The 26,088-nt window shown below is 36.6% G+C and overlaps 1 protein-coding gene across 1 annotated transcript; it reads left to right on the top strand.

The window, feature by feature from the left end:
• Nucleotides 1–21,169: 21,169 nt before the first annotated feature.
• LOC110798782 (ETHYLENE INSENSITIVE 3-like 1 protein) lies at nt 21,170–25,194 on the top strand. Its single transcript, XM_022003978.2, has 2 exons — nt 21,170–21,348; nt 22,646–25,194. The coding sequence occupies exon 2, from the start codon at nt 22,786–22,788 to the stop codon at nt 24,820–24,822; it is 2,037 nt and encodes a 678-aa protein (XP_021859670.1). The 5' UTR covers nt 21,170–21,348; nt 22,646–22,785; the 3' UTR covers nt 24,823–25,194.
• Nucleotides 25,195–26,088: the final 894 nt, after the last annotated feature.

Consider the following 26,088-nt stretch of genomic DNA (forward strand, 5'->3'; position numbering starts at 1 on the left):
AGGGGGCCGTCGTTAATAGAAATCCCGTCGTAAATTCATCGTAAACCCGTCGTAAAAGACATTTGCGACGGTTATTCCCGTCATTGTTTGGTTGTTTGCCCCGTCGCAAAAGGCTTTTGCGACGGGATTTTTGACCCGTCGTAATTAGGTTGTCGTTAAAGATAAAAATTCTTGTAGTGATGGCATCTACATCAAAGAAGAAACAAAAGAAAACCGCAGAAGAATTAGGATTAAATCCCGTCTTTACATTGAAGTTTTAGATAATTCTTTCACGTTATTAAGTCATTTTCTTAGAGTACATAGTCTGACTACTACGTATATAGTATAACTTTTTGAGATATTATATTTTTATTTTTGTACGGAGTATATGTAGTCCAGAGTAGGTAGTATCACTTTTGGCTTATAAACAAGAAAATATGTTTTTGCGACTAAAAATGTTGAACCATTATTTGCAGATTAGTAGCAATCAAATAATTAACATGAAAATTCTAGGTACAAAAGATCACGTTAGCTTTATAGATATAATAAAAGCGCTTAGTAATGCGTAAAGTTAGTATTTAACTAAGGTAGCAGTTAGTACTTAGTAGTAGTACGTATTAGTATTAAACGTACATAAGGTTAGTAAGGTTAGTATTAGTATTAAATGTACATAAGGTTAATTAGTAAGTATTATTATTAGTATTAAATGTACGTTAGCTAGGTTATATTTAACTAAGGTAACATTGTAGTTAATTAGTAGTAGTATTAAATGTACTCATTAATTATTTATATTCATAGGTTTTAGATTCCTTTGCAAAACAAAATCAGCATTAATGATGGAGAGATGCTACTTTTTATGTACAGCCCTAAGGGATGTATATATTAGAACCCATCTTATTGTCTCTCTTTCGGCAGTTGCTATACCCATTTAATTGAATATTCTCTAACAATTACATTTTTTCTCATGTATAAAAAAAAGGACCTACATTCATCACATCTCAGATTTTGGTATGTGTGGCTATAGTGAATGAGAATAAAGATTGTAAAACAGAAATAGTACATCATACTTGTATTAATTAATTTATATTTTATCCCCTTTTTTATAATTACATAATTTGAGGTTTCACGCTTGACTCCAGATATCTAATCATTTATTCGGTATGTCTTTATATATCCATCGAGAATAAGCATTGTTAAACAAAGAGAGTACATCATATTAGTTGAAACACTTGACACTACCTCCAATGCCTATATTAATATTTTATTCATTTTGATATAGAGAGCGCCACAAAAGGAAGTGATTAAGACAATTTTCAAGAAGAGGCTAAAACTTTAACGAACCATTTCCCTAGATATTGTTAAAGCAAAATAAATTTCCTATTTACATCGATTTTAAAACTAATTTTCGTGATATTTTCCAAGTAGAATGGTTAATTAAATCGACCAGGACTCGTGTTGGTATTAGGAGTGGAAACTCGATTACTATATACGTTAAAACATTAAACAAGGAAATTTTGTCTTTGTGTACTAGTTCTACACCGTGCGGAGCAACATTGGAGAATAATCAACTCAAAGTCAACGTTTATATATTTCGGCAAAGAATTTTGAAGATTATAGTTTGCTTGTTTTATGTCTTGTTTCCTAGTTTATTAAGATGTTAATTAGAAAACTAGATATATTTTTCCTGCAAGAATTATTTATTCTAGGGGACCAAGTATAATTCTAGTAGACGGAAATTTCTAATTTAGCCTATAAATTGGGGTTTAGGCTTAACTATAAAATAAGAGGGAAAATACATTGATGAAAGGATTCATCAATTCAGTGTTATTTTATTAGTTTGTAAGAACTTAATAATACGATATTATTTGAGGGGAGGAAATCTAAATTTTCGCATAAACACTTGTGTCCTTTATTATTGCTTTTGCAATTTGTTCCACATTGTATTTGCATGGTTTGTTCCTAATCTTTTGTGGCACGTGTTTGGTTATACTCCCTCCGTCCCATAATACTTGAACCAGTCTGACCGTCACAAAGTTTAATTCAATGTGATTGACTTATTATTTAATTAGATGGTAGTTGAGAGTGGGGTATATTTTTTTAATATAGATAGGGGATATGTGTAAACTTTTTAAATGGGGTAGGGGGAGGGTGCATGGGACTACAAAATGACATGTAAAGGGGGTAGTTAATATATTAATAAAAGTTTACCACATATTGAAACAGTGCAAGTAATCTTGGACAACTTTATAAGGAAAGCGGTGCAAGTATTCCGGGAAGGAGGGAGTAACAAACTGGTATAAGATCAGGGTTATAGCCGTGGATGATTCAGAAACAAGTATAAGTTAGAAGCTTTTAACGGGAAGATGAATTTTTCGTTGTGGCGAAGTACAATTAAGGATATTCTTATACGTCAAGGTCTTGGCAAGACTTTAGAAGATAAGAAACCTGATTCGGTGGAAAAGGAAAAGTGGGAGGATATGCAACTACGGGCCACTAGTATGATCAGATCGGCTCTTGCACCAGATATTAAGTACAACGTCTTAGAAAATAATAATCCTAAAGATTTGTGGGACAAATTGATTAAGATGTACGCATCTAGTCATTGGCCAACAAGTTAGTTTGAAGAAAGATATTTATTCACTCGAGATTGAGGAAGAAAGAGCACTACTAATCATCTAGAAAAGTTTAATGGCTTGATCACCCAATTATCGAGTTTGGATGTGAAAATTGGGGAGGAAGGAAGACAACATTCGTTTTGGACGACTTTGCGGTGGCGTTATTCGAGGCGGACAGGTTCATGAATAAAGGGGGGTTGTCATCAATCGATGGAGGGGCAGAATTGCTAGTGGAGGGTAGTTTCAACAAATGAAAAGGCAATAAGAAGGTGAACAATACAAACTCTAATATCAGGTGTTGGTATTGTGACGAGGTAGGATATATTCAATCAAAGTGTCCAAAATGCAAGGAAGACTTGATGGCGTTGAGGAACGGGAGGTTGGAGGTGCTGCTACTATTTCTATTCATGAGGATATGGCTCTCATGGTGGAGGAGAGTAAAAATCCAAAAGAGGGTTGGATTTTGGATTTGGGATGCTCATAACATATTTATTTTAGGAAGGAGTGGTTTAATTATTATAAACAAAGTGATGGATTGTGTATTACCTTGCCTAATGGGGAAGAGGAAAAGCTTGAGGGTGTAGGTGAAGTTGAGATGAAGACACATGACGATAGCACCCAAAAATTACGAAAGGTAAGGTATATTTTGAGACTTGATCGTAATCTCATATCTTTGAGTCGTTTAGATAACTTGGGTTATGCTATTCATATTGAGGGAAATCATTTAGAGGTCACTAAAGGTAAAAGTGTGATCTTGAGGGTACGACGTAATAAACAATACCTCTTCAAACTTGAAGGGGGTAGCAAGGGACGAATTTTGGCTCAAGGGAAGGCAAGCTCCAAAAGTTGTTCATTGGTTCGTGAAGAGATTAAGTTGAGCTTAAGGGAAGATTTTTAGGAATTAAACGCAACTTAATTAAATCAATGAGGAATCTTGTTTTGGTTTGGAATCGAAACTCGATTACTATACACGTCAAAACATTAAACAAGAAAAATTTGTCTTTGTGTACTACTTGTGCACCATGCGGAGCAACATTGGAGAATAATCAACTCAAAGTCAATGTTGATATAATTTGGCAAAGAATTTGGAAGAATATAGCATGCTTGTGTTTATGTCTTGTTTTCCTGTTTATTAGGATGTTATTAGAAAACTATATACATTTTGGCATGTAACAATCTCTAGAATTATTTAGTCTTGGGGAGCAAGTATAATTCTAGTAGACGAAAGTTTCTAATTAAGCATATAAAGGGGGTTTAGGCCTAGCTAGAAAATAAGAGGGAAAATACATTGGTGAGACCGTCATAGGAATCATCAATTGAGGGATATTGTATTATTTTGTAAGAGCTTAATAATACGATATTATTTTAGGGGAGTAAATCTAAATTTCCTCCAAAACACTTGTGTCCTTTATTGTACGTTTTTGCTATTTGATTTGCATTTTATTTGCATGGTTTCTTCCTAATCTTTTGTGGCACGTGTTTGGTTATAACAGATCGAGTATTAGCTCCATTTTTTAAAAAGATTTCAAGTTTTAACTTCTCAAAGTTGTAAAGAAAAAAGGAAATTTTCTCATATAATTCAAAGCAATGATAAACCTAGATTCTAACTTCGCCTTCAGCTATTGAAGTGGCGGCGTTTTCTCTATTGACCATCACCGCACCGGTATCATTTGGTTTTTCTAGCGTATGCTTCTTCCTTTTTATTCTCTTCCGAAAACTCTAGATTTTCGGCTTTGTCTGTAGCTTCTGAAGTGCCTGCGGCGTGTGGGGTTGATTATGGGGTAGATGTAATGGAGTACAATCATTGGCGTTGGGGATCTCGCTAGAGGAGGATGATTCCAACTAAGCAAAGTCATCGTCTTCGGCGAAAAAAGAAGGAAGTGTTCTTCTCCGGTTGAAGCCGAGTTGGTGAGCTTGTGTTTCCGGGACTCAAATTCTCTCGCCAAATTCTTTGAATGGTCTTCCTCAATCTTACTCACACACACTCACTGTCTCAACCCCCCCCCCCCATCGTTTGAGTCGTCTCTTATCGACCTATATATCTAGCTGGAAACTGAAAACAGTAAGATTATAGTGGTTCTCCATTTAAAATCTCTAACGGTGATAGCGATTTTACTGTTCAAAACTAAAAATAATGGAGCTAGTACCCGATCCTCCGTGTACGGCATTTTTAAAACCGATACAAATAGGAAATTAGGGAAATCGTTCAACTTTAACCAACGTTTATTTACGTAATTGTAGATATAAACTACTTAATTAGTTTAGTTAATCATATTATTGATGGTTTATCCAGGTCAATATGTCATAAGATCGAATTTTAAGTACACACGTACACCTTGCTTTCCTAAATAAATTTTCGTTTTACCAATGCATAATAAAATAAAAGTAGTCTTACCATTGCATAATAATTTAAGGAATGATAAACGAGATATATTTTGTGTGTTATAATTAAAATCATTAATTAAAAGTATCAATTGAAATACTTACTTTAAAATTGTTGAATATGTTAGGTTATGATACATATGACAATTCATAAATCATGCGGAAAAACCATAAAGCCAGGAAAGCATATTATTTACAAATAATCATTTAGCATAGTTTAGATGCATACTCTTTGTTGCGTGTCTTCCCTAGCTGCGCCCGAACCGAACAAGAACAAGTCTTTAGGACTCCAAGTGTCGCCCCTCCGTAGATAGTCCACAGCACGTCCGGATCCGCCTTAAGCTTGACCAACTAGGATCGCCCTTAAGGTACTTAAAATTTTCGGCACTTTATAGGCAATTGTATGACTGAATTTTGCTCTCAAAAATCACTTTGAATACTTGAATACTCGATATAAATTGTGAGCATTGATCACCTATTTATAGGGCATGGGTATCGGATATTAGAATCCTACTAGGAAACAATTTAGTGAATCTGAATTAATCTAAAATTCAATCACTTAATTTATCTAGTAGACTTAGGGAATTAATCTTATACGAATCCTAACCGATCAAGGTTTCGTACGCAAGCACAAACACTCACGCAGGCGCAGCAGCCCACGAGGGGCGTCGTGCGCGCGCGCGCGCTGAGCCCAGGCCCAGCAAGTGCTCGCAGCCCACGAGGGGCGCGCGCCTGCTGGCCTTGCTCTCGCGTCTGGGCTTTGCTTGCTTTGGTCGCGCGCGGGCTTTGCTAGGCGTTGGGCCTAGCTTCGTGCTAGGCCTTGCGTCTAGCAAGCTCGTCCGAAGTTTATTCGTACGATACGCTTCCGATTAAATTCCTGGTTCCGGAATTCATTTCCGATACGAACAATATTTAATATTTCCGATTCCGGAATCAATTTCCGTTTCGAACAAATATTTAATATTTCCGTTTCCGGAATTATTTTCCCATTCCGATAATATTTCCGATTCTGACAATATTTCCGTTTCCGGCAATATTTCCGATTCCGGCAATATTTCCATTTCCGATAATATTTTCCGATACGTACCATGTTTCCGTTTCCGGCAACATCTACAACTTGGATAATATTTATATTTCCGATACGATCCATATTTTCGTTTCCGGCAATATCATCGTTTCCGGAGTATTCATTTCTTGCCTGTGACGATCTCAGCTCCCACTGAAACCAAGATCCGTCGATTCCGAATATCCATAGATGGAGTATTTAATGCCATTAAATACTTGATCCGTTTACGTACTATTTGTGTGACCCTACGGGTTCAGTCAAGAGTAAGCTGTGGATTAATATAATTAATTCCACTTGAACTGAAGCGGCCTCTAGCTAGGCATTCAGCTCACTTGATCTCACTGAATTATTAACTTGTTAATTAATACTGAACCGCACTTATTAGACTTAATATAGAATACATACTTGGACCAAGGGCATTATTTCCTTCAGTCTCCCACTTGTCCTTAGGGACAAGTGTGCATTTCCTAATTCCTTTGTCGCTCGATGCTTGCTCTTGAACATAAGGTAAGAGTTGTCATCCTTATTATGTCCAGAGGTGTTCCTCGGTTTCAGAGTTCAACTGATCAAATAAACAGATAATCATAGCCTATGATTCATCCGAGCACGGCCATGCATTTCACAGTTTCTAGCTCTCCGAGTGGCTTTGTACAACTTTTGAGCATCTCATCCCGATTTATGGGAGGACAATCCCAATCTTGCGATCTTGAGATTAGACTTCGTTTGATAGGTGATTACCTGAGCGTTGCCTTTATAGCCTCCTTTTACGGTGCGACGGTTGGTCAACGTCAAAGCAACCAGTTCTCAAACAAGTAATCTCAAATCACTCAGGTATTGAGGATTTAGTGTCTAATAATTTTAATGAAATTTACTTATGACAGATTTTCATCTCTTACAGTAAAGTTTCATAGGTCTTGTCCGATACTAGTCTTCCCAAAGTAAGTATCTATGCAAATGATTATGACATTGCCATGTCCACATAGTTCAAGAAACAGAACTGCTAGTCATCCTGCATTCTAATCGTCTAACGTTTTCTATGCGTCCAATTTTATAGAAAACTCCGACTAGGGACCATTTTCAACCTTTGACATTCAAGTTCACTTGATAGACATTTCTTAGTCACAAGACTGGTCCTGACAGTCTATCTTGAATATATCGTCAAATTGAAGGGACTCATCATTTAATAAACCACAAATTAAATGGAAAAATGAATTCTTTCATTTATTGTGAATGATTAACCAATAATTTTTTACAAAGATTTAAACTCTAAAACTTTAAAACATTAAACAGGGATATCAAAGCCATTCTCCAATATGCTTGATTCCCATAGCTGCAGTGTGCGAGTTGTGCTTCGCCTGCGGCAGAGGTTTAGTCAATGGATCTGATATGTTGTCATCAGTTCCATTCTTGTTTATCTCGACTTCTTTTCTTTCAACGAACTCTCGTAGAAGGTGAAATCTACGAAGTACATGCTTGACTCTCTGGTGGTGTCTAGGCTCCTTTGCATGTGCAATAGCTCCGTTATTATCACAATACAGGGCTATTGGTCCTTTAATGGAGGGGACTACACCAAGTTCACCTATGAACTTCCTTAGCCATATAGCTTCCTTTGCTGCTTCATGTGCAGCAATGTACTCCGCTTCAGTTGTAGAATCCGCAATGGTGCTTTGCTTAGCACTTTTCCAGCTTACTGCACCTCCGTTGAGGCAGAAGACAAACCCAGACTGTGATCTGAAATCATCTTTGTCGGTTTGGAAACTTTCGTCCGTATAGCCTTTAACAATTAATTCATCATCTCCACCATAGACCAGGAAGTCATCTTTGTGCCTTTTCAGGTACTTCAGAATATTCTTGGCAGCAGTCCAATGCGCCTCTCCTGGGTCTGACTGGTATCTGCTCGTAGCACTGAGTGCGTACGCAACATCCGGGCGTGTACATATCATAGCATACATTATTGAACCAATCAATGATGCATATGGAATCCCATTCATTCGTCTACGCTCATCAAGTGTTTTTGGGCACTGAGTCTTGCTTAGAGTTATTCCATGAGACATGGGTAGGTAGCCTCGCTTGGAGTCCGCCATCTTGAACCTATCAAGCACCTTATTGATATAAGTTCTTTGACTAAGTCCAATCATCTTTTTAGATCTATCTCTGTAAATCTTGATGCCCAATATGTACTGTGCTTCTCCTAGATCTTTCATCGAAAAACATTTCCCAAGCCAAATCTTGACAGAGTTCAACATAGGAATGTCATTTCCGATAAGTAATATGTCGTCGACATATAATACTAGGAAAGCAATTTTGCTCCCACTGACCTTCTTGTATACACAAGATTCGTCTGCGTTCTTCATGAAATCAAAGTCACTGACTGCTTCATCAAAACGTATATTCCAGCTCCTGGATGCCTGCTTCAATCCGTAGATTGACTTCTTTAGCTTGCATACCTTTTTAGCATTCTTTGGATCCTCAAAACCTTCAGGTTGTGTCATAAACACAGTTTCTGTTAAAACGCCGTTTAAGAAAGTAGTTTTGACATCCATCTGCCATATTTCGTAATCGTAATATGCAGCGATTGCTAACATTATCCGAATAGACTTTAGCATTGCAACTGGTGAAAAGGTTTCATCGTAATCCACTCCGTGGACTTGCCTGTAACCTTTTGCAACCAATCTAGCTTTGAAAACTTCAAGTTTCCCATCCTTGTCCTTTTTCAGTTTGAAAACCCATTTGCTTCCAATGGCTTGGTAGCCATCTGGCAAATCGACCAAATCCCATACTTGGTTTTCAGACATGGAGTCTAATTCAGATTGCATGGCTTCTTGCCATTGCTTGGAGCTAGGGCTCGTCATAGCTTGTTTGTAAGTCGCAGGTTCATCACTTTCAAGTAATAGAACGTCATAGTTCTCGTTCGTCAAAATACCTAAGTATCTTTCCAGTTGGGGTAACATTTCTAGATTGACCATGATTCTCACCAGATTCTTCTAAAGATCTCTGAGTTTCATCCTGAATGTCATCTTGAGCATTCTCTAGAGTTTGTTGTTCGACTCGAATTTCTTCGAGGTCTACTTTTCTCCCACTTGTCATTTTGGAAATGTGATCTTTCTCCAAAAAGACACCATCTCGAGCAACAAACACCTTGTTCTCAGATGTATTGTAGAAGTAATACCCCTTTGTTTCCTTTGGATAGCCCACAAGGATACATTTGTCAGATTTTGGATGAAGTTTGTCTGAAATTAATCGTTTGACGTATACTTCACATCCCCAAATCTTAAGAAAAGACACATTTGGAGGCTTTCCAAACCATAACTCATATGGAGTCTTTTCGACAGCTTTAGACGGAGCTCTATTTATAGTGAGTGCAGCTGTATTTAGTGCATGTCCCCAAAATTCTAATGGAAGTTTGGCCTGACCCATCATTGACCTGACCATGTCTAGCAAGGTTCTGTTCCTCCGTTCCGACACACCGTTCCATTGTGGTGTTCCAGGAGGAGTCAATTCTGATAGAATTCCACATTCTTTCAGATGGTCATCAAATTCATAGCTCAGATATTCACCGCCTCTATCAGACCGCAGTGCCTTAATCTTCTTGCCTAATTGATTCTCTACTTCACTCTGAAATTCCTTGAATTTGTTAAAGGATTCAGACTTATGCTTCATTAGGTAGACATAACCATGTCTACTGAAGTCATCAGTGAAAGTGATAAAGTAGCTGAAACCACCTCTAGCATTTGTACTCATTGGTCCACATACATCTGTATGGATTAAACCCAATAGTTCAGTTGCTCTTTCTCCAACTTTAGAGAAAGGTTGCTTTGTCATTTTGCCAAGTAAACATGATTCGCATTTACCATAATCCTCTAAGTCAAATGGTTCTAGAATTCCTTCCTTTTGAAGTCTTTCTAAGCGTTTCAAGTTTATATGGCCTAATCGACAATGCCACAGATAGGTGAGATCTGAATCATCCTTTTTGGCCTTTTTGGTATTTATGTTATATACTTGTTTGTCGTGATCTAATAAATAAAGTCCATTGACTAATCTAGCAGATCCATAAAACATCTCTTTAAAATAAAACGAACAACTATTGTCTTTTATTAAAAAGGAAAATCCCTTAGTATCTAAGCAAGAAACTGAAATGATGTTTTTAGTAAGACTTGGAACATGGAAACATTCTTCCAGTTCCAAAACTAGCCCGGAGGGCAACGACAAATAATAAGTTCCTACAGCTAATGCAGCAATCCGTGCTCCATTTCCCACTCGTAGGTCGACTTCACCCTTGCTTAACTTTCTACTTCTTCTTAGTCCCTGTGGATTGGAACATAAGTGTGAGCCACAACCTGTATCTAATACCCAAGAAGTTGAATTAGCAAGTATACAGTCTATAACGAAAATACCTGAAGATGGAACGACTGTTCCGTTCTTCTGATCTTCCTTTAGCTTCAAGCAATCTCTCTTCCAATGCCCCTTCTTCTTGCAGTAGAAGCATTCGAATTCAGAAGTAGGTTGACTGACCTTCCTCTTTACAGATTTGGCGCCAGTTTGCTTAGTTGGGCTGGCCTTGTTGCCACCTTTCTTAGCATTCCTCTTCTTTCCAGATTTCTTGAACTTGCCCCCACGCACCATAAGCACATCCTGCTTATCACTTTTGAGCGTCTTTTCAGCGGTCTTCAGCATACCGTGAAGCTCAGTGAGCGTTTTGTCCAGACTATTCATACTGTAGTTCAGTTTGAACTGATCATACCCGCTATGAAGAGAATGGAGGATGGTGTCTATAGCTATTTCCTGAGAAAATTGCTGATCCAGCCGACTCATATTCTCAATGAGTCCAATCATTTTGAGAACATGTGGACTTACGGGCTCGCCTTTCTTAAGCTTGGTCTCAAGAATTTGCCTATGAGTCTCGAATCTTTCGACTCGAGCCAGATCTTGAAACATGTTCTTCAACTCACTGATGATTGTGAAAGCATCTGAGTTGATGAACGTTTTCTGCAGATCTGCACTCATGGTGGCGAGCATTAGACATTTCACATCCTTGTTGGCATCAATCCAACGATTGAGGGCTGCCTGAGTGACCCCGTGGCCTGCGGCTTCGGGCATCGCCTCTTCTAGGACATACTCCTTTTCTTCCTGCATAAGAACTATTTGCAAGTTCCTTTGCCAGTCAAGGAAGTTTTTCCCGTTCAACTTCTCCTTTTCGAGAATTGATCGAATGTTGAATGAATTGTTGTTTGCCATATTTAAAACTACAATTGAAAAGAATAAACAAATAAATAACCATTCACAGTTTCTCTTAATAAACTTAAATTCTAGCATACATGCATAATTCAATGTTCATTAAGCATTTTATTCAAGTTATGTGTTCCGGCAGGTGTGAATAAAATGATTCCAAGATCTTAAAATCATTGAAGAACTAAGCACAGTTTGTCAACTTAATCCTAAAACATCTTAGGTAAGCAAAAGCCTTTTGCTAATAGTCTAGAAACTATTCTTGGTTGATAGGTACGTCTAAGAACTTATTAGGTAAACCTATCGATTTTGCCACGACATAAAAGGACTCCTTACTTATATCGTTGAGTTTCACCAAAACTAACATGTACTCACAATTATTTGTGTACCTTGCCCCTTTAGGACCAATAAGTAACACCTCGCTGAGCGAAAACTATTACTAGATTGATGTAAAGGATATCCAAGCAAGTGTATATTTTGGCATGGCACCTTTTAACTCAATTTTTAAGTTTGGAACTTAAGGCTCTTACTATGTTGGTTAGATTTTAAGTGAACTAAAATCCTTAATCATGCAACATAATCAAGCTTTGATCTCATGCATTTTAAGACATATTTAAAAGCAATAAATAACTTAAAACATGCATAAGATAAATGTGATCTAGTATGGCCCGACTTCATCTTGAAGCTTTAACTTCAAAGTCCGTCTTGAAAATCTCCGTGGGAGGCACCATTTTCTTCAAATAGAATAAGCTATAATTAAAACTAATTACAACTATTTGATGGTACGCAGACCATATTTGAATTGAAAACAACTTTGGTACTTTAGACCAATTACATTCAAATTAATGGTACGCAGACCATATTTTCTATCCTATTTGGGCCATACTAGTTACTTCATAACCTGCAAAACAGTACATATACAATATATACCATTCACCCATTCATTAACATGAATGGCCCACATAGCTGGTTAGTAAAACACATTATGCATCACGTAAACATTTTCAGCAATTAATCAAGGGCACCAATAATCTACCAATTATTCAGTCCTTATTAATTCTAATCAAGTTGTTTTAACCTTAAGGATTTGTAGACCTAATCAAGAGTTTATGACTAAAAAGGGCTCCCACTTAAACCAATAAATTCATATGCTTTACTAATTTTAAACATAAAAATGTATTTCTAGTCTAACCGGAAACATACAAATTTAATTAAAATTTAAAGCTCAAATAAATTTATAATTGAATCCAAAAGTTTAATTTAATTTCAGTCGTATTTAAATTAATTCATGATTTTAATTTTAGTAAAATAAATAGAATAAATAAAATTTATTATAATTACAATATTCAAAATTAAAATCCAAGAAAATAATTTAAATTATCAATTTTAAAATTAATTAAAATTACGTAAACTGAAAATTTCAAATTAAAATTTCAAAACGATCTAATCGCAACGCAACAACCCCACGCATCGCACGCCCATGGGCCACACGCACACAGCCATCGCTGGCCATGTGCGCGCAGCCCATGCGCTGCCTCGCATTGCTGCTGCTCACCATCGCAAGGCATCACGCGAGCTGGTGCTCGCTGCGCGCGCCAGCGCTCGACGCACGAGCATGCTGCCGCAGCCCATCGCTGGGCGCAGCGCTCGTCGCACGTCGCAACAAGCACTCGCACGCCATCGCTGGGCGCAGCGCTCGTCGCACGCACAACAAGCACTCGCACGCCATCGCTGGGCGCAGCGATCGTCGCACGCACAACAAGCACTCGCACGCCATCGCTGGGTGCAGCGCTCGTCGCACGCACAATAGAGCTCGCTGCGCGCGAGCGATCGATGCTTGGCGCAACACTCGTGGCACGCGAGCTTACGCTCGCTGCGCGCGAGGCTCCGCACGCTTGCGCGAGGCAGTGCGCGCTGTGGCGCAACTCGCTTGCTGCCCACACGCGACTGCTCGTGCCTTGCTCTCGCCCTCGCCCATTCGCCCATTGCACACAGCCCACGACACAAGGCAGGGCTGCTGCCTTGTGCTCGTGCACCATTGCCTTGCTCATTGCATTCGTACCGCATGGGCGACGAGCTCCCTTGCTCGTCGTCACATGCCCGCACTATACAACACCCCTTAAGGGTAACACGTAGCGTCCATTGCTTTGTGCGTGCAAGTCATATGAGCGAATCGCATAAAAATTTAAAATTTATATTCAAAATTAATGACAAATTAATAAATAATATTAATTTCATAATTTTAGGGCGAAAAAATCGAAAATTTATTATTCAATTGATTTCCGATTAACATGGATTCAAGTCTAGGTCATAAAAATTTAAAATTTAACATAAATTTACAATTTTTATGGTGGTTTTTAATCATAGGTATCTAATTAAATTATAACTAATTATGAAAATCAAATTAATTCTAAATTATTCCAATTTTCAACAAATTAATCATAATTACAAATTAGATTGTATAATTAACAAGGCTAGGCATTCAAACTTGTTAAACATATACAGTAGGTCAATAAAAAATTCAAGATTTATCAACAAGAATCGCAAATATTTAATTTAACATCTTAAATTTACGAAATTTTGCATTCGAAAAACTAAAACCTCCGAAAAGTCATAGTTAGGCTTCGAATTTGAGAATTCTGGGTTCGACCGAAAAAGATTATTTTTGTCAAAATTTTAGAATGCCTTTTACATGCGGAATTGACACAAAAATCACTCGATTTGGATGAGTAACGAAGAAACTGCCGAAAAACTGCGTACGTATAATTAAATAAACGCAATTTGCAATTAATTAACAATTACGAAAATTAATCACCCCTTTTAATTCTTGCAAATTTGTAATATTTAACCATGTTCATGCAATTTAGATTATGAAAATAATAAGAGGCTCGTGATACCACTGTTAGGTTATTATACATATGACAATTCATAAATCATGCGGAAAAACCATAAAGCCAGGAAAGCATATTATTTACACATAATCATTTAGCATAGTTTAGATGCATACTCTTTGTTGCGTGCCTTCCCTAGCTGCGCCCGAACCGAACAAGAACAAGTCTTTAGGACTCCAAGTGTCGCCCCTCCGTAGATAGTCCACAGCACGTCCGGATCCGCCTTAAGCTTGACCAACTAGGATCGCCCTTAAGGTACTTAGAATTTTCGGCACTTTATAGGCAATTGTATGACTGAATTTTGCTCTCAAAAATCACTTTGAATACTTGAATACTCGATATAAATTGTGAGCATTGATCACCTATTTATAGGGCATGGGTATCGGATATTAGAATCCTACTAGGAAACAATTTAGTGAATCTGAATTAATCTAAAATTCAATCACTTAATTTATCTAGTAGACTTAGGGAATTAATCTTATACGAATCCTAACCGATCAAGGTTTCGTACGCAAGCACAAACACTCACGCAGGCGCAGCAGCCCACGAGGGGCGTCGTGCGCGCGCGCGCGCTGAGCCCAGGCCCAGCAAGTGCTCGCAGCCCACGAGGGGCGCGCGCCTGCTGGCCTTGCTCTCGCGTCTGGGCTTTGCTTGCTTTGGTCGCGCGCGGGCTTTGCTAGGCGTTGGGCCTAGCTTCGTGCTAGGCCTTGCGTCTAGCAAGCTCGTCCGAAGTTTATTCGTACGATACGCTTCCGATTAAATTCCCGGTTCCGGAATTCATTTCCGATACGAACAATATTTAATATTTCCGATTCCGGAATCAATTTCCGTTTCGAACAAATATTTAATATTTCCGTTTCCGGAATTATTTTCCGATTCCGATAATATTTCCGATTCTGACAATATTTCCGTTTCCGGCAATATTTCCGATTCCGGCAATATTTCCATTTCCGATAATATTTTCCGATACGTACCATGTTTCCGTTTCCGGCAACATCTACAACTTGGATAATATTTATATTTCCGATACGATCCATATTTCCGTTTCCGGCAATATCATCGTTTCCGGAGTATTCATTTCTTGCCTGTGACGATCTCAGCTCCCACTGAAACCAAGATCCGTCGATTCCGAATATCCATAGATGGAGTATTTAATGCCATTAAATACTTGATCCGTTTACGTACTATTTGTGTGACCCTACGGGTTCAGTCAAGAGTAAGCTGTGGATTAATATAATTAATTCCACTTGAACTGAAGCGGCCTCTAGCTAGGCATTCAGCTCACTTGATCTCACTGAATTATTAACTTGTTAATTAATACTGAACCGCACTTATTAGACTTAATATAGAATGCATACTTGGACCAAGGGCATTATTTCTTTCAGAATATTCTACTGGAAATACACTTCCTCATATTTCTCTTTTCCTGTAAGCATATCATGTCTTTATATTTCTCGTTCAATTCAAATATAAGTATTTTAGTAAAATAATTTGAATTATCAAATTGGGAGCTACAATGATATTTTTAAAGCGACAAATTTGTTTAAGAACGGAGAAAGTTGGTTAAAACTTATTTAGGAACGGAGGGGATGAATATTATTTATTTATTAAATCAATGAACTAAATTGTAAAGAAATCGTAAATAACCCTTTAAGTCTAAACATAAATTGTAATCCCTCAAATAAATAAATAAATCGTCGTTTATGGTATCGGGTTGGTAGGATCTAAAAAGATTAATGAGATTACCTTGATTATAATTCCAAATAATTAAGAAAGGAATAAATTTGAATTGATATTTTGATATTTCTTTCCATTTTTCTGAAATTTATTTCCATGTTTGGTTGAACCGGGTACATGTTTATAAGTGATTTTTTTGTAAGGTAAAGTTAAGTAAAATGTAAAACAAAATTAATAAATTTTTTTGTGTTGTGTGGTAAATAATCACATACTTGAATGACCAATTTAATACATATACTCATATAGGACTTCTATTAAAAGTCAGAAGATTGAAAATCGTGAATAGTTTATTTATGAGAAAATGAATATAACTAGAAATAAACAACATATTCATTTGCTATCTAAAACATGCCAATTCCTAAATAAAATCCTTGTAGAAAATTATTATTGCAAAATTATAATATCGACAATAAAACCCTCGTGTTACTTCGTATCTAATAAATTTTAATTTTGAATTTATCTATTGCGAGTCATTCTGGTAAGCATTTTAACATTACTCTGTATGTTTCTTTATAAAAATCCCGTAATATTTTAATTTTGATGGCATTTTTCTGTATGATTTGGGAACCTACATTAATCTATTTATTTCATAAAAAATATGTTAATATAATTTCAGATAAATAAGTTTTATTCCAGATAAAATAAATTTATCTCAGACAAATTAACTTTTTTTCATATAAGATAAGTTCATATTATTTAAGTTATGTTCAAATAATTTTAGATAATCTTAAAAAAATTTAAATGCTACATGTAAGTTCATAGTAAATACTTTGTAAGTCAAATAGAACGTACGATACCTGTAATTAGAAGAAAAAAAAATTAAGTTAAGTATTAATAGGTTTAGTGAAATTACACATCTCAAGTGATGTTCTACGGTGTATATTTTAGAAGTCATGGATATTTATAGGGACAATATTGATGGGGTTTTTCCTGTTTGGTTCGGGAATTTCAGTAGCAAATACTAGCCTTAAATGCACGCGACGCGTGCTTAAGTACATGTCCCCGCTTTTGTTGGATTCAATTGACTAAATCTAGATCCTTCAAATTTATTTTTCTTGATTTTTCAGTAATATGAGATTGAATGAAGGAGTACTCATACCTAGTTAAGGTACCCTCGGAAAAAATGTTGGGTATTCATGATTTCATTCTATATTTCTATAATGTTATTATTATTTATCTTACGTGCATTCTAAAATTTCACGCATGCATGGCGTACATAAATAATTAGCTTCTAAACCTCTTACAAAAATGCAAAACCACCACTTACGCTCTTCCCTAGCTTCTTCGTGATACATTAGTAAATCAACAATATAAAGAAAAATAGAGATAGAAAGGACGTTTCGGGTTACAAAAATGTAGAAACTTACAGGTGCCGATGGAGGATCTTTTTTCCCGCATCAAGTTGCATAGCATAATGAGGTTGATTTGGAGTAAAAAGATTAAAATTGTATTTGGTATGTGATTATCTCATGTTGGATCCGAATTTTGTTTTTTGTTTAAAGGTAAATATACATTATTTTTGCAGTATTTGAGGGATATTGATTGTTGTTTGATTTTCTTGATTGAACTTCATGTTTCATGAGTTGAAATCGTAATAATTGTGATTAGAAAACTTTTGGGCCTGATTGGGTAATTCCTCAAGAAATTAAGTACATGATTCTTTGGAGAAATGGAAATGCATGTGTTGATCAAAATTGAATAGTTAACTTCAATTCATTGATTGGAATACTCCTCTCAATGTTAGCTATTAGTGAATAAAAGCTTTTCCCGTGAATAAAAACATCTTATAAAAAGTTGAGCAACAAGCTCATTTGAATGATAATTCCCTTGGTTTGGGTCAACAATGTACAATTGCCTAAATTTGCTTCTCTTCGTTTGGGATAATTGCTTCAATCGCTCTTCACTATTTCTTTAATAATCGTCTTTATTATGTTAAGCTAAATAGTACAATGACATGCAACTAATTGTCTAATTTTGCATATTTTTTAACTAATTTAATTTAATTATCAAGAAAGAGGGATATTTTAGTCTTTTACGTACGTGGATTCCAATTCCTTCAATCTTCCCTTATACATAGAGATAATATTGATGAATTTATATTTATTTTATAAATATAGTTTCACCCATAGAAAAATAATATAATCATATGGTTCAATCCCTATGGGAATCGGTTTCAAAGAGTTAAACACCTAAATTGTGCAATAACAATAGTTCCTTGACAATAACTTTTGTTTCTTAATTTTCAATGCAAATAATAATAATTTAGGTATCTCAGTTCAAATTATGATTTTCATAAAACTATGTCAATTAGATATAATAAAAAAAATACTATTGTAGTTACAAAGTACTTTATGTCGGTATATTAAAGAGATATTTCCTTAAATAATCCATATTCTATCCATGTTAACGTGCATGAAACATATAACGTGAAATAATTCGAATCATATGTTAAAATTACTTGACCCTGAAATGATTTGAATCCTATGTAAAGTGTATGATACATCCTGATGAAATAAAGGAGCTGCAACATGTCACGAGTTTGTTGTAACTGATTATTTAGTCTTTATATTTTCTAAAAGTTGTTCACATTAGATGAATTAAGCAAGTGATTTCTCGATGTCTTTGTTAACAAATAATGTTAATGTAGACAATTCATATCTGAAGCACGCTAACTAGTTGAGCCAAGTGAAACATCCAACAACCTATAACTAACAATTCATGTTCATATAATTCCATTATTTATATTAAGACATGCATTTATTGGTTCATAAAATGCATGTTATTTTTGAGAAGTGACTTCTAATTAAATTAGACATAATTATGTAACACATAATTTATTTATTTTTACGACGAAGTAACTTAATTGACCAATAACGTACATTATGTTGGACTTGTGTAAGTGGCATCAAATTATACACTTTCGAAAAACTCGGTTAACACAACTTTCTAATATACTTTTAAAAAATAACATAAAATATTTCCGAAGCCGTTGGTGAGATATTATGAGGGTGTTCTCATAGGTTCCAGGAAGGAAGACGGGCCCAATCATTCTTTACATATGTACATAACTGACCTTACAGAGCATTTTCTTCCGTTTTTTTTAGTTAGTTATAATGATAATTAGTTGGGTGATAGATCAAGGATAAATATAACTCTTTAATAAATGACCTATATGTTCAAGCGCGTGAAGTATTCAAATTGGAATAGTGTTTAAGATTAGAAATGTTGTAATCAAACGACATAAATCTGTTGGACATTAATAATATACGAAGTAGATTGAATTACTAAATACACTTGTGATGCATATCATATTATTTGATCACTATATATACATATACCAAATTTTATTTACCCTAATAAATCAACCCTCGTACCAAGTACAATTATTCTTGAAAAATCAAACCTCATATTATTATATTTTTTTTTTTTTTTTTTTGGTGTACCATCCGGTTCACCCTTAGGGCTAATCCGGATTCGGGGCGAGTTCTGAGTGGATAGGTTCCATTCCCCTCCCAATTGTTGTTGCGGGGGATCGAACACGGGTCCTCCCTACCAAGTTCAGCCTCAATCACCACTGAACCAACAATCAATTGGTAAACCTCATATTATTTACCCTAATAAATCAATGCTCATACTAAGTACAATTATTCCTTTTATATTAATTATCCGTGTTGCTTCAATCTCCTTAACCATAATTCCATAACACCAAGTTTAGCCTATAACTAAAAAAAAATTACACAGATAACGTAAAGCGATACTCTCTTATTAGATAGCTCAACTTTTTTCAATCTTTGAATCATCAATGTCATAAAGTACATATGCTTGAGGTTGGCATGAGTGGTTAAGGGCCTCTCTTGCTCCTTAACCAAAGTCTCGGGTTCGAGCCTTAGGAATGGAAAAAATCTCAACTGGAAGGGATGCTGCCCATCGAGGTACCCATACAAACTCCCACGGGAAATTAACTCGCCAAAGGCGGTGGGAACTCCTCGTAGTAGAACCAAAAAAAAAAAAAGGTACATATGCACATTACTGAATTGGTCATTTTCTAACCTAAATAATTTTGATAATAACTAAACTAATTTTTTTCGCCCTTGGTCTATAAAGGAAAAAGCAAAACCACATACTACGGGGAAAATGAAAGTTGACGTACAAAACTCTCAGGGGGCGTTTGGTTGGGGGTCTTTAGGAAAGATAAAGGGAATGAACTTCTATCATTCCCTTTGTTGTTGTTTTTTGTCATTCCCTTTACCCATTTTGCTTTTTCACTTACCCCCAAATGACTCTAAATTGATACCCTACCCCCCCAAGGTATTTCCATTCCATTCCCTTGACCACCATTATAACCAACCTTGTAACACCTAACTCCACCACCCAAACCACTGCACCACCGCCCCCACCACCGAATCCACCACCGTTGACCCCACCATCCCTGAAGCACCACACCAACAACCCTAGAACCACCAGCCTCACCTCGAAATCACCACCCGCCACCCCCAAATTATCAGCCGCCACCCATAAATCACCACCGCACCGCACCCACAACTTAGAAACCACCCTCCCTCTACTCGGTGACAATCAACGGAGCTGCGGCGGGGAGAAACCAAGAGAGGTGAGGTAATCGAAGTTGGTGGTTGTCGGTGGTTCTGGGGCGAGGATTTGAGAGGGTGGATGGTGGTGGTTTGGTGGTTGTCGGTGGTTCTGGGGTAAGGATTTGAGATGGTGGATGATTGTGGTTTGGTGGTTGTCGGTGGTTCTGGGGTGAGGATTTGAGAGGGTGGATGGTGGTGGTTTGGTGGTTTTCAGAAGGAAGTATGATATGAGGGAGGAGTTAGGGTTTTTCCGGTGGTAGATGTATTAGGTTATCAAATATGACCCAAACAACCCTTTACATCAAAGGGTATTCCATTCCATTCCTTTCGTTTCCCTTTGTTGGTTTAATTCCCTTTACCCGTGTGAACCAAACGCCCCCTCAGTTGATCCTTGTAAAAGTAACTTTTTTAAACATAAAAAAACTTCATCATAATTTAATTTTTTATTTAAAAAAACAAAAAGAAAGTAGAGTATATTCCATATTCTCAATCAAGATGTGTGGCTACAGACTTCAGTAACATAGAAAACTGTGTAGGGATGCATCACACCCAATAAAAATACTCACATGTAAAACTCACCTTTAGTCAACTAATTAACCATGGTTATTTATTTTTCATAAATATTTTAATATTAATAAAATAATATTATTAAATAAATCCTACAAAAACAAAAGATACTGTCCACCATCTCAGACAAACCCCACAACCTCCATTTCCTTTCTTTCTTACCCCTTCTCCTCTTCCATTTTGTCCAAAAATATATAGAGAAAAAGTTCTTCTCTTTCTCTCTCTACTTTCTCTATCTAAAATTATACCCTTTTTTTTTACTTGAATGAGAGATCATCCATGGGAGCAACGTAGAGGTAATATTCTTCTTTTCATGGGTTTTTCGAATTTTGGATCCACCTTTTTTTACCTTCATTTTTATTTTTGCCGAATAGTTATTATCATATTATATGCTTTACTTTTGTTGTTATTCTTGGTTTTATTTTTGGTTCAATTTTATTTTGGATGCAAATATTTTTGGGTTCTATTTTATTTTGATGCAAATAATTTTTATGGTTTTTTTTTTCAATTCCAAAGTTTTATGCCATGTTTTTTTGTGTGTTACAATTATTAAATTTATGAAAAAAATATTGAAGTTATATTTGAGCAATCGATACCCCATTTCTTAGTTTTATGAAGTGACTATTGGTTTCAACTTTTCTGAATTTTTTTTCCCACCAATCACTGAATTTTTTATTTTAAAAATTAGTTGAAGTTGGGGTTTGATTAATTTTTTTGAAAGTTATTTCATTTTGGTTGAAAATTTTGGACTGTAAAAGAAGAACAAGTCTTTTGAGTGTTTGATTGGTGGAAAGGTAAAATCTTGTATGAGACGTCTCACAATTAAGGTATTATGAGACTGGGCGATTTTTCACTTCATCTAGTGATTTAGAGCGAGCTTTTGGCGTCATACAATAAGTATGTGTTAGACCGTCTAACCTGAGATTTTTTATTGGGGATAAGGGGTTGAAAAATTGTACTCCAAAATTCAACGAGTTAAATTAAATTGCTTGTAAGGTGATAAAGTGAGTTTGAGTTGCTTGATTAATGGGGAAATGTTTGCTGGAAATGGTTGTATAATTATCATCCGCAATTATTGTTTTAAGTTACTTGATTTTACAATTGACAGATCTCCAGGAAATTAGATCTATTGCTCAATTCTTTATCTTTAATTTATGCTTGTTTTTCACACAATTTTATTATAATTGCAACCCATTAAATTCCCATCATTTTTTAAAACCCTTTTCGATTAAGTTAGGAATTTACGAATAAATCACGCGTCTTTCGGTTTAATAAAGAGTTGATGATCTTTTTGTAGTTGATGATGGTTTGTGTTTAGATTCTTAAGTATGGATTAAACTGTTAAATGCTGGGGTTATTTTGGAAAAGATGAAAATTTGAGCATATTTAAGTGTAGATGTGAAAAGGTTTATGGGTTCTGCTGTAAAATACGTGTTGTTTAGGCTCAAATCTCGGTAATTAATAGGCTTTAATTAAAAATGTGTATATTTTGTGTAACATTTAATTCATAATAATTTTGTTCATTGAATCTGACCTCTTTGAATTGAGTAGTTTATATATTTATATGTTTGGCTTTGTTTTTGCATTTTGCAGGCTAAGCAACGAAACCCCCTTATATTTACTTTTGTTGGATATCTTCCTGTAGTAGGAAGATTTTTGAGTTGTTGTTACCTTAATTGGAGTGATTAATTTGTTAAACAACTGTTGTAAGCGTCCTTCCGGGAGTGTTGGAGATGATGTCATCGGCAAAAATGGGTTTTGTTGATGATATGGGTTTTTGTTCAAACTTTGACTTCTTTGCTCCTCCACCTTCAATGGCTGAGGAGGGAGAAGGTGGGCGTGAAGCTGAACAAGAGGCGACTGGTGATGAGGACTATTCCGATGAAGAGGTGGATGTTGATGAGCTTGAGCGTCGTATGTGGAGGGACAGGATGCTTTTAAAGAAACTGAAAGAGCAGAGCAAAGATAAGGCGAAAGAAGGAGTTGATGCTGCAAAGCAACGTCAGTCACAGGAGCAAGCCCGTAGAAAAAAGATGTCAAGAGCACAGGATGGAATTCTGAAATACATGCTGAAAATGATGGAAGTATGTAAGGCACAGGGTTTTGTTTATGGGATAATTCCTGAGAAGGGGAAACCCGTTAGTGGAGCCTCTGACAATCTGCGAGCCTGGTGGAAAGAGAAAGTCCGATTTGACAGGAATGGTCCTGCAGCCATTTCCAAGTATCTTGCGGATCACTCCCTACCAGGGAGTGATGAGGACTGTAATACATTGGCATCAACTCCACATACATTGCAGGAACTCCAAGACACCACACTTGGATCCCTTTTATCAGCCCTGATGCAACATTGTGATCCACCTCAGAGGCGCTTCCCGTTGGAGAAAGGCGTTCCCCCACCTTGGTGGCCTTCCGGGAATGAGGAATGGTGGCCTCAATTGGGCCTTCCAAAGGATCAGGGAGCACCTCCATATAAGAAGCCTCATGACCTCAAGAAAGCGTGGAAGGTTAGTGTTCTTACAGCTGTCATCAAGCACATGTCACCTGATATAGCAAAGATCAGGAAGCTTGTTCGTCAGTCCAAGTGCTTGCAAGATAAGATGACAGCCAAAGAAAGTGCTACATGGCTAGCCATCATCAATCAGGAAGAGGCTTTGGCTCGGAAACTTTATCCTGATAGATGTCCACCTCCAGCTGCTGGTGGAAGTGGGTCCTTGGTCATTAGTGATACTAGTGACTATGATGTTGAAGGAGTTGATACTGATCCTAACAGTGAAGTGGATGACACCAAGCCTCACAATATCAATCTCTTCAATTTTGACAGGGAGAAATTCATCACTTCTAACCCTATCATAGGTTCTAACCCCATGATGACTTCTGCCATCAAGGGAGAGGTCATTGATACCATTACTCCTGATTTTACTGAAAAGAGGAAGCAGCCACCCCACATGGTAATGGATCAGAAAATCTTTGTTTGTGAGTATCCTCAATGCCCTTACGGTGATACTCGTCTTGGTTTCCTTGACCGCAATTCAAGAAATAATCATCAGTTGAACTGCCCATACAAGTTTAGTCCTCCAACCAATTTCCAGGGTAACAACAACACTGAAGCTTCAAACTTCCCTACATCCTTTGTGCAACAAGAGAAGCTGCCTCTCCAATCTGAGAACCAGACACCGGCTACTTTCACTGTTTCTGGGCTTGAAATTCCCGAAGATGGTCAAAATCTGATAAACAATCTCATGTCAGTTTATGATACTGGCCTCCAGCCCAGCAAAAATGTCGGCGCAAATCAGATGGGTGGAAGCTTTGTTAGCCAAGGTGCTATGTTTGGAAATAGTGCTTCCCAAGGAATGCACATAAATGCTGCGAAAGAGGTGCAACCAAAGGTGACTCAGTTCCAAATAGAAAATGCCTTCTTAGCACAAGGGATGTCCTTAAACGTGAACACCAATCCACAACAGAAGCTTCAGTTTCAGATGAGTGGTGGGGTTTTTCAAGGAACAAACATAAACCAGCCTGAACCTAAAATGCAGCAACTTACAATTGACAACAGTTTCTCTGGCCACAGAGGACTGTCTGGTGGAAACATGGGTGGTTCTGTTTACCCATCTAATGCAGTTCAGCTTGATCATTGCAGGACATTTGATTCTTCATTCGGAATGACTCTCAATGACAACATCACAGACTTCGGATATGGCACTCCATTCAACCTTTCAACCATCGATTTTGATCAGCTATCGAGGCAGGACAACTCTATCTGGAACCTGTGAGTGGAGGATTTCACAACAAAGATACTCCAAACCGAGGATTAAACCCACCAAGCTGTACATTCTGAGAAGGAGATTGCTTTTAGATCTCTTCTTTTAAATAGGTGAAAGCTTCACCTGCTGAATTTTTAGCTTTGATTTTTTTTTTTATTTACCTTAGATAATCTGAAGAAGCCACATAGTAGACTTCCATCCATTTACTTTGTTGCATCCACATTTCCCATCTAGCAGTTAGTTGAAATTGGGCCACAAAATTGATGGGAGAACCCCTTGTTTCAAACCCTTTTTTTTTTTTTTACTGTCGTGACTATATATTTATGTAGCAACCTTGATAAAAACCCACAGTAAATAATATAAATATGTTTTGATCTATAATTTACCCCTTGCTCGTTTGTTTTTTTATAATCTTGCTTTTATTTTGATCATTTGATGGAATTTGTTATGCAAAGCCTAGAATTCGCACAAGTTATCCGAATCCATTGATTGATTTATCACTAGTCTATTACGGAGTAGACGGAATTTGGTAGTATAGTGAGATTGTGACCCCCTTTTTCCTAGTTTGGTAAAACCTAGTGATGTTCCAGGAGTAATAAAAATGGATGTTAGAAGAAGAAAATAGAGTAATAAGAAGTCAAAGTCAAAGTCAAAGTTAGGCAAAGCTAGTGTTACCTTCCTACTACCTTCCTAATAGGAGGGGAAATGGAAGAAAAAGAGGGATGATTCAATGGTCGCAAAAATGTCTTTGTATGTAACTGAAGGGACCCCTTATAAAAACAAGGGACCCACATTTATGTGCTCTTATCTTGAATAGCAATTGAGGAGAGAGAATGGGAAATTAGCTGTACATGTGTGGGAGGAATGGACGGTATGGAAAGGGGGGAAGCATTTGGATCTTCGTGTTTATTCCCCCCCCTCATTTTTATTTTCATTTTTTTTGTAGGTCCATCAAAATTAAACTTTTACTTATGGATTTTTCTTTTTGTTATTGGATATTTAATCATTACTTTACTTTGATTTTTAGTTTAGTCAAATGAAACCCTTAGGTACAAATACGGGACTCGGGTCGGATCTCGTATATAAGGATTATGAAGTTAGGAATTGAGATGTAGATGAAACAATAGTTTATAGACAACGTACTTGTACTAAGGAGTACTCCATTGGGTCATTTGTACCACGAGTCAATGCTCAACAAGAGCATGCACAAAATTGTAGGAACTATGACTAATAAGAATAATAATTAGAACAAGCTTATCAGTAATTATGTCGTGG

Source organism: Spinacia oleracea, chromosome 4, assembly GCF_020520425.1.
Source record: "Spinacia oleracea cultivar Varoflay chromosome 4, BTI_SOV_V1, whole genome shotgun sequence".
In the NCBI taxonomy this organism is placed as follows: domain Eukaryota; kingdom Viridiplantae; phylum Streptophyta; class Magnoliopsida; order Caryophyllales; family Amaranthaceae; genus Spinacia; species Spinacia oleracea.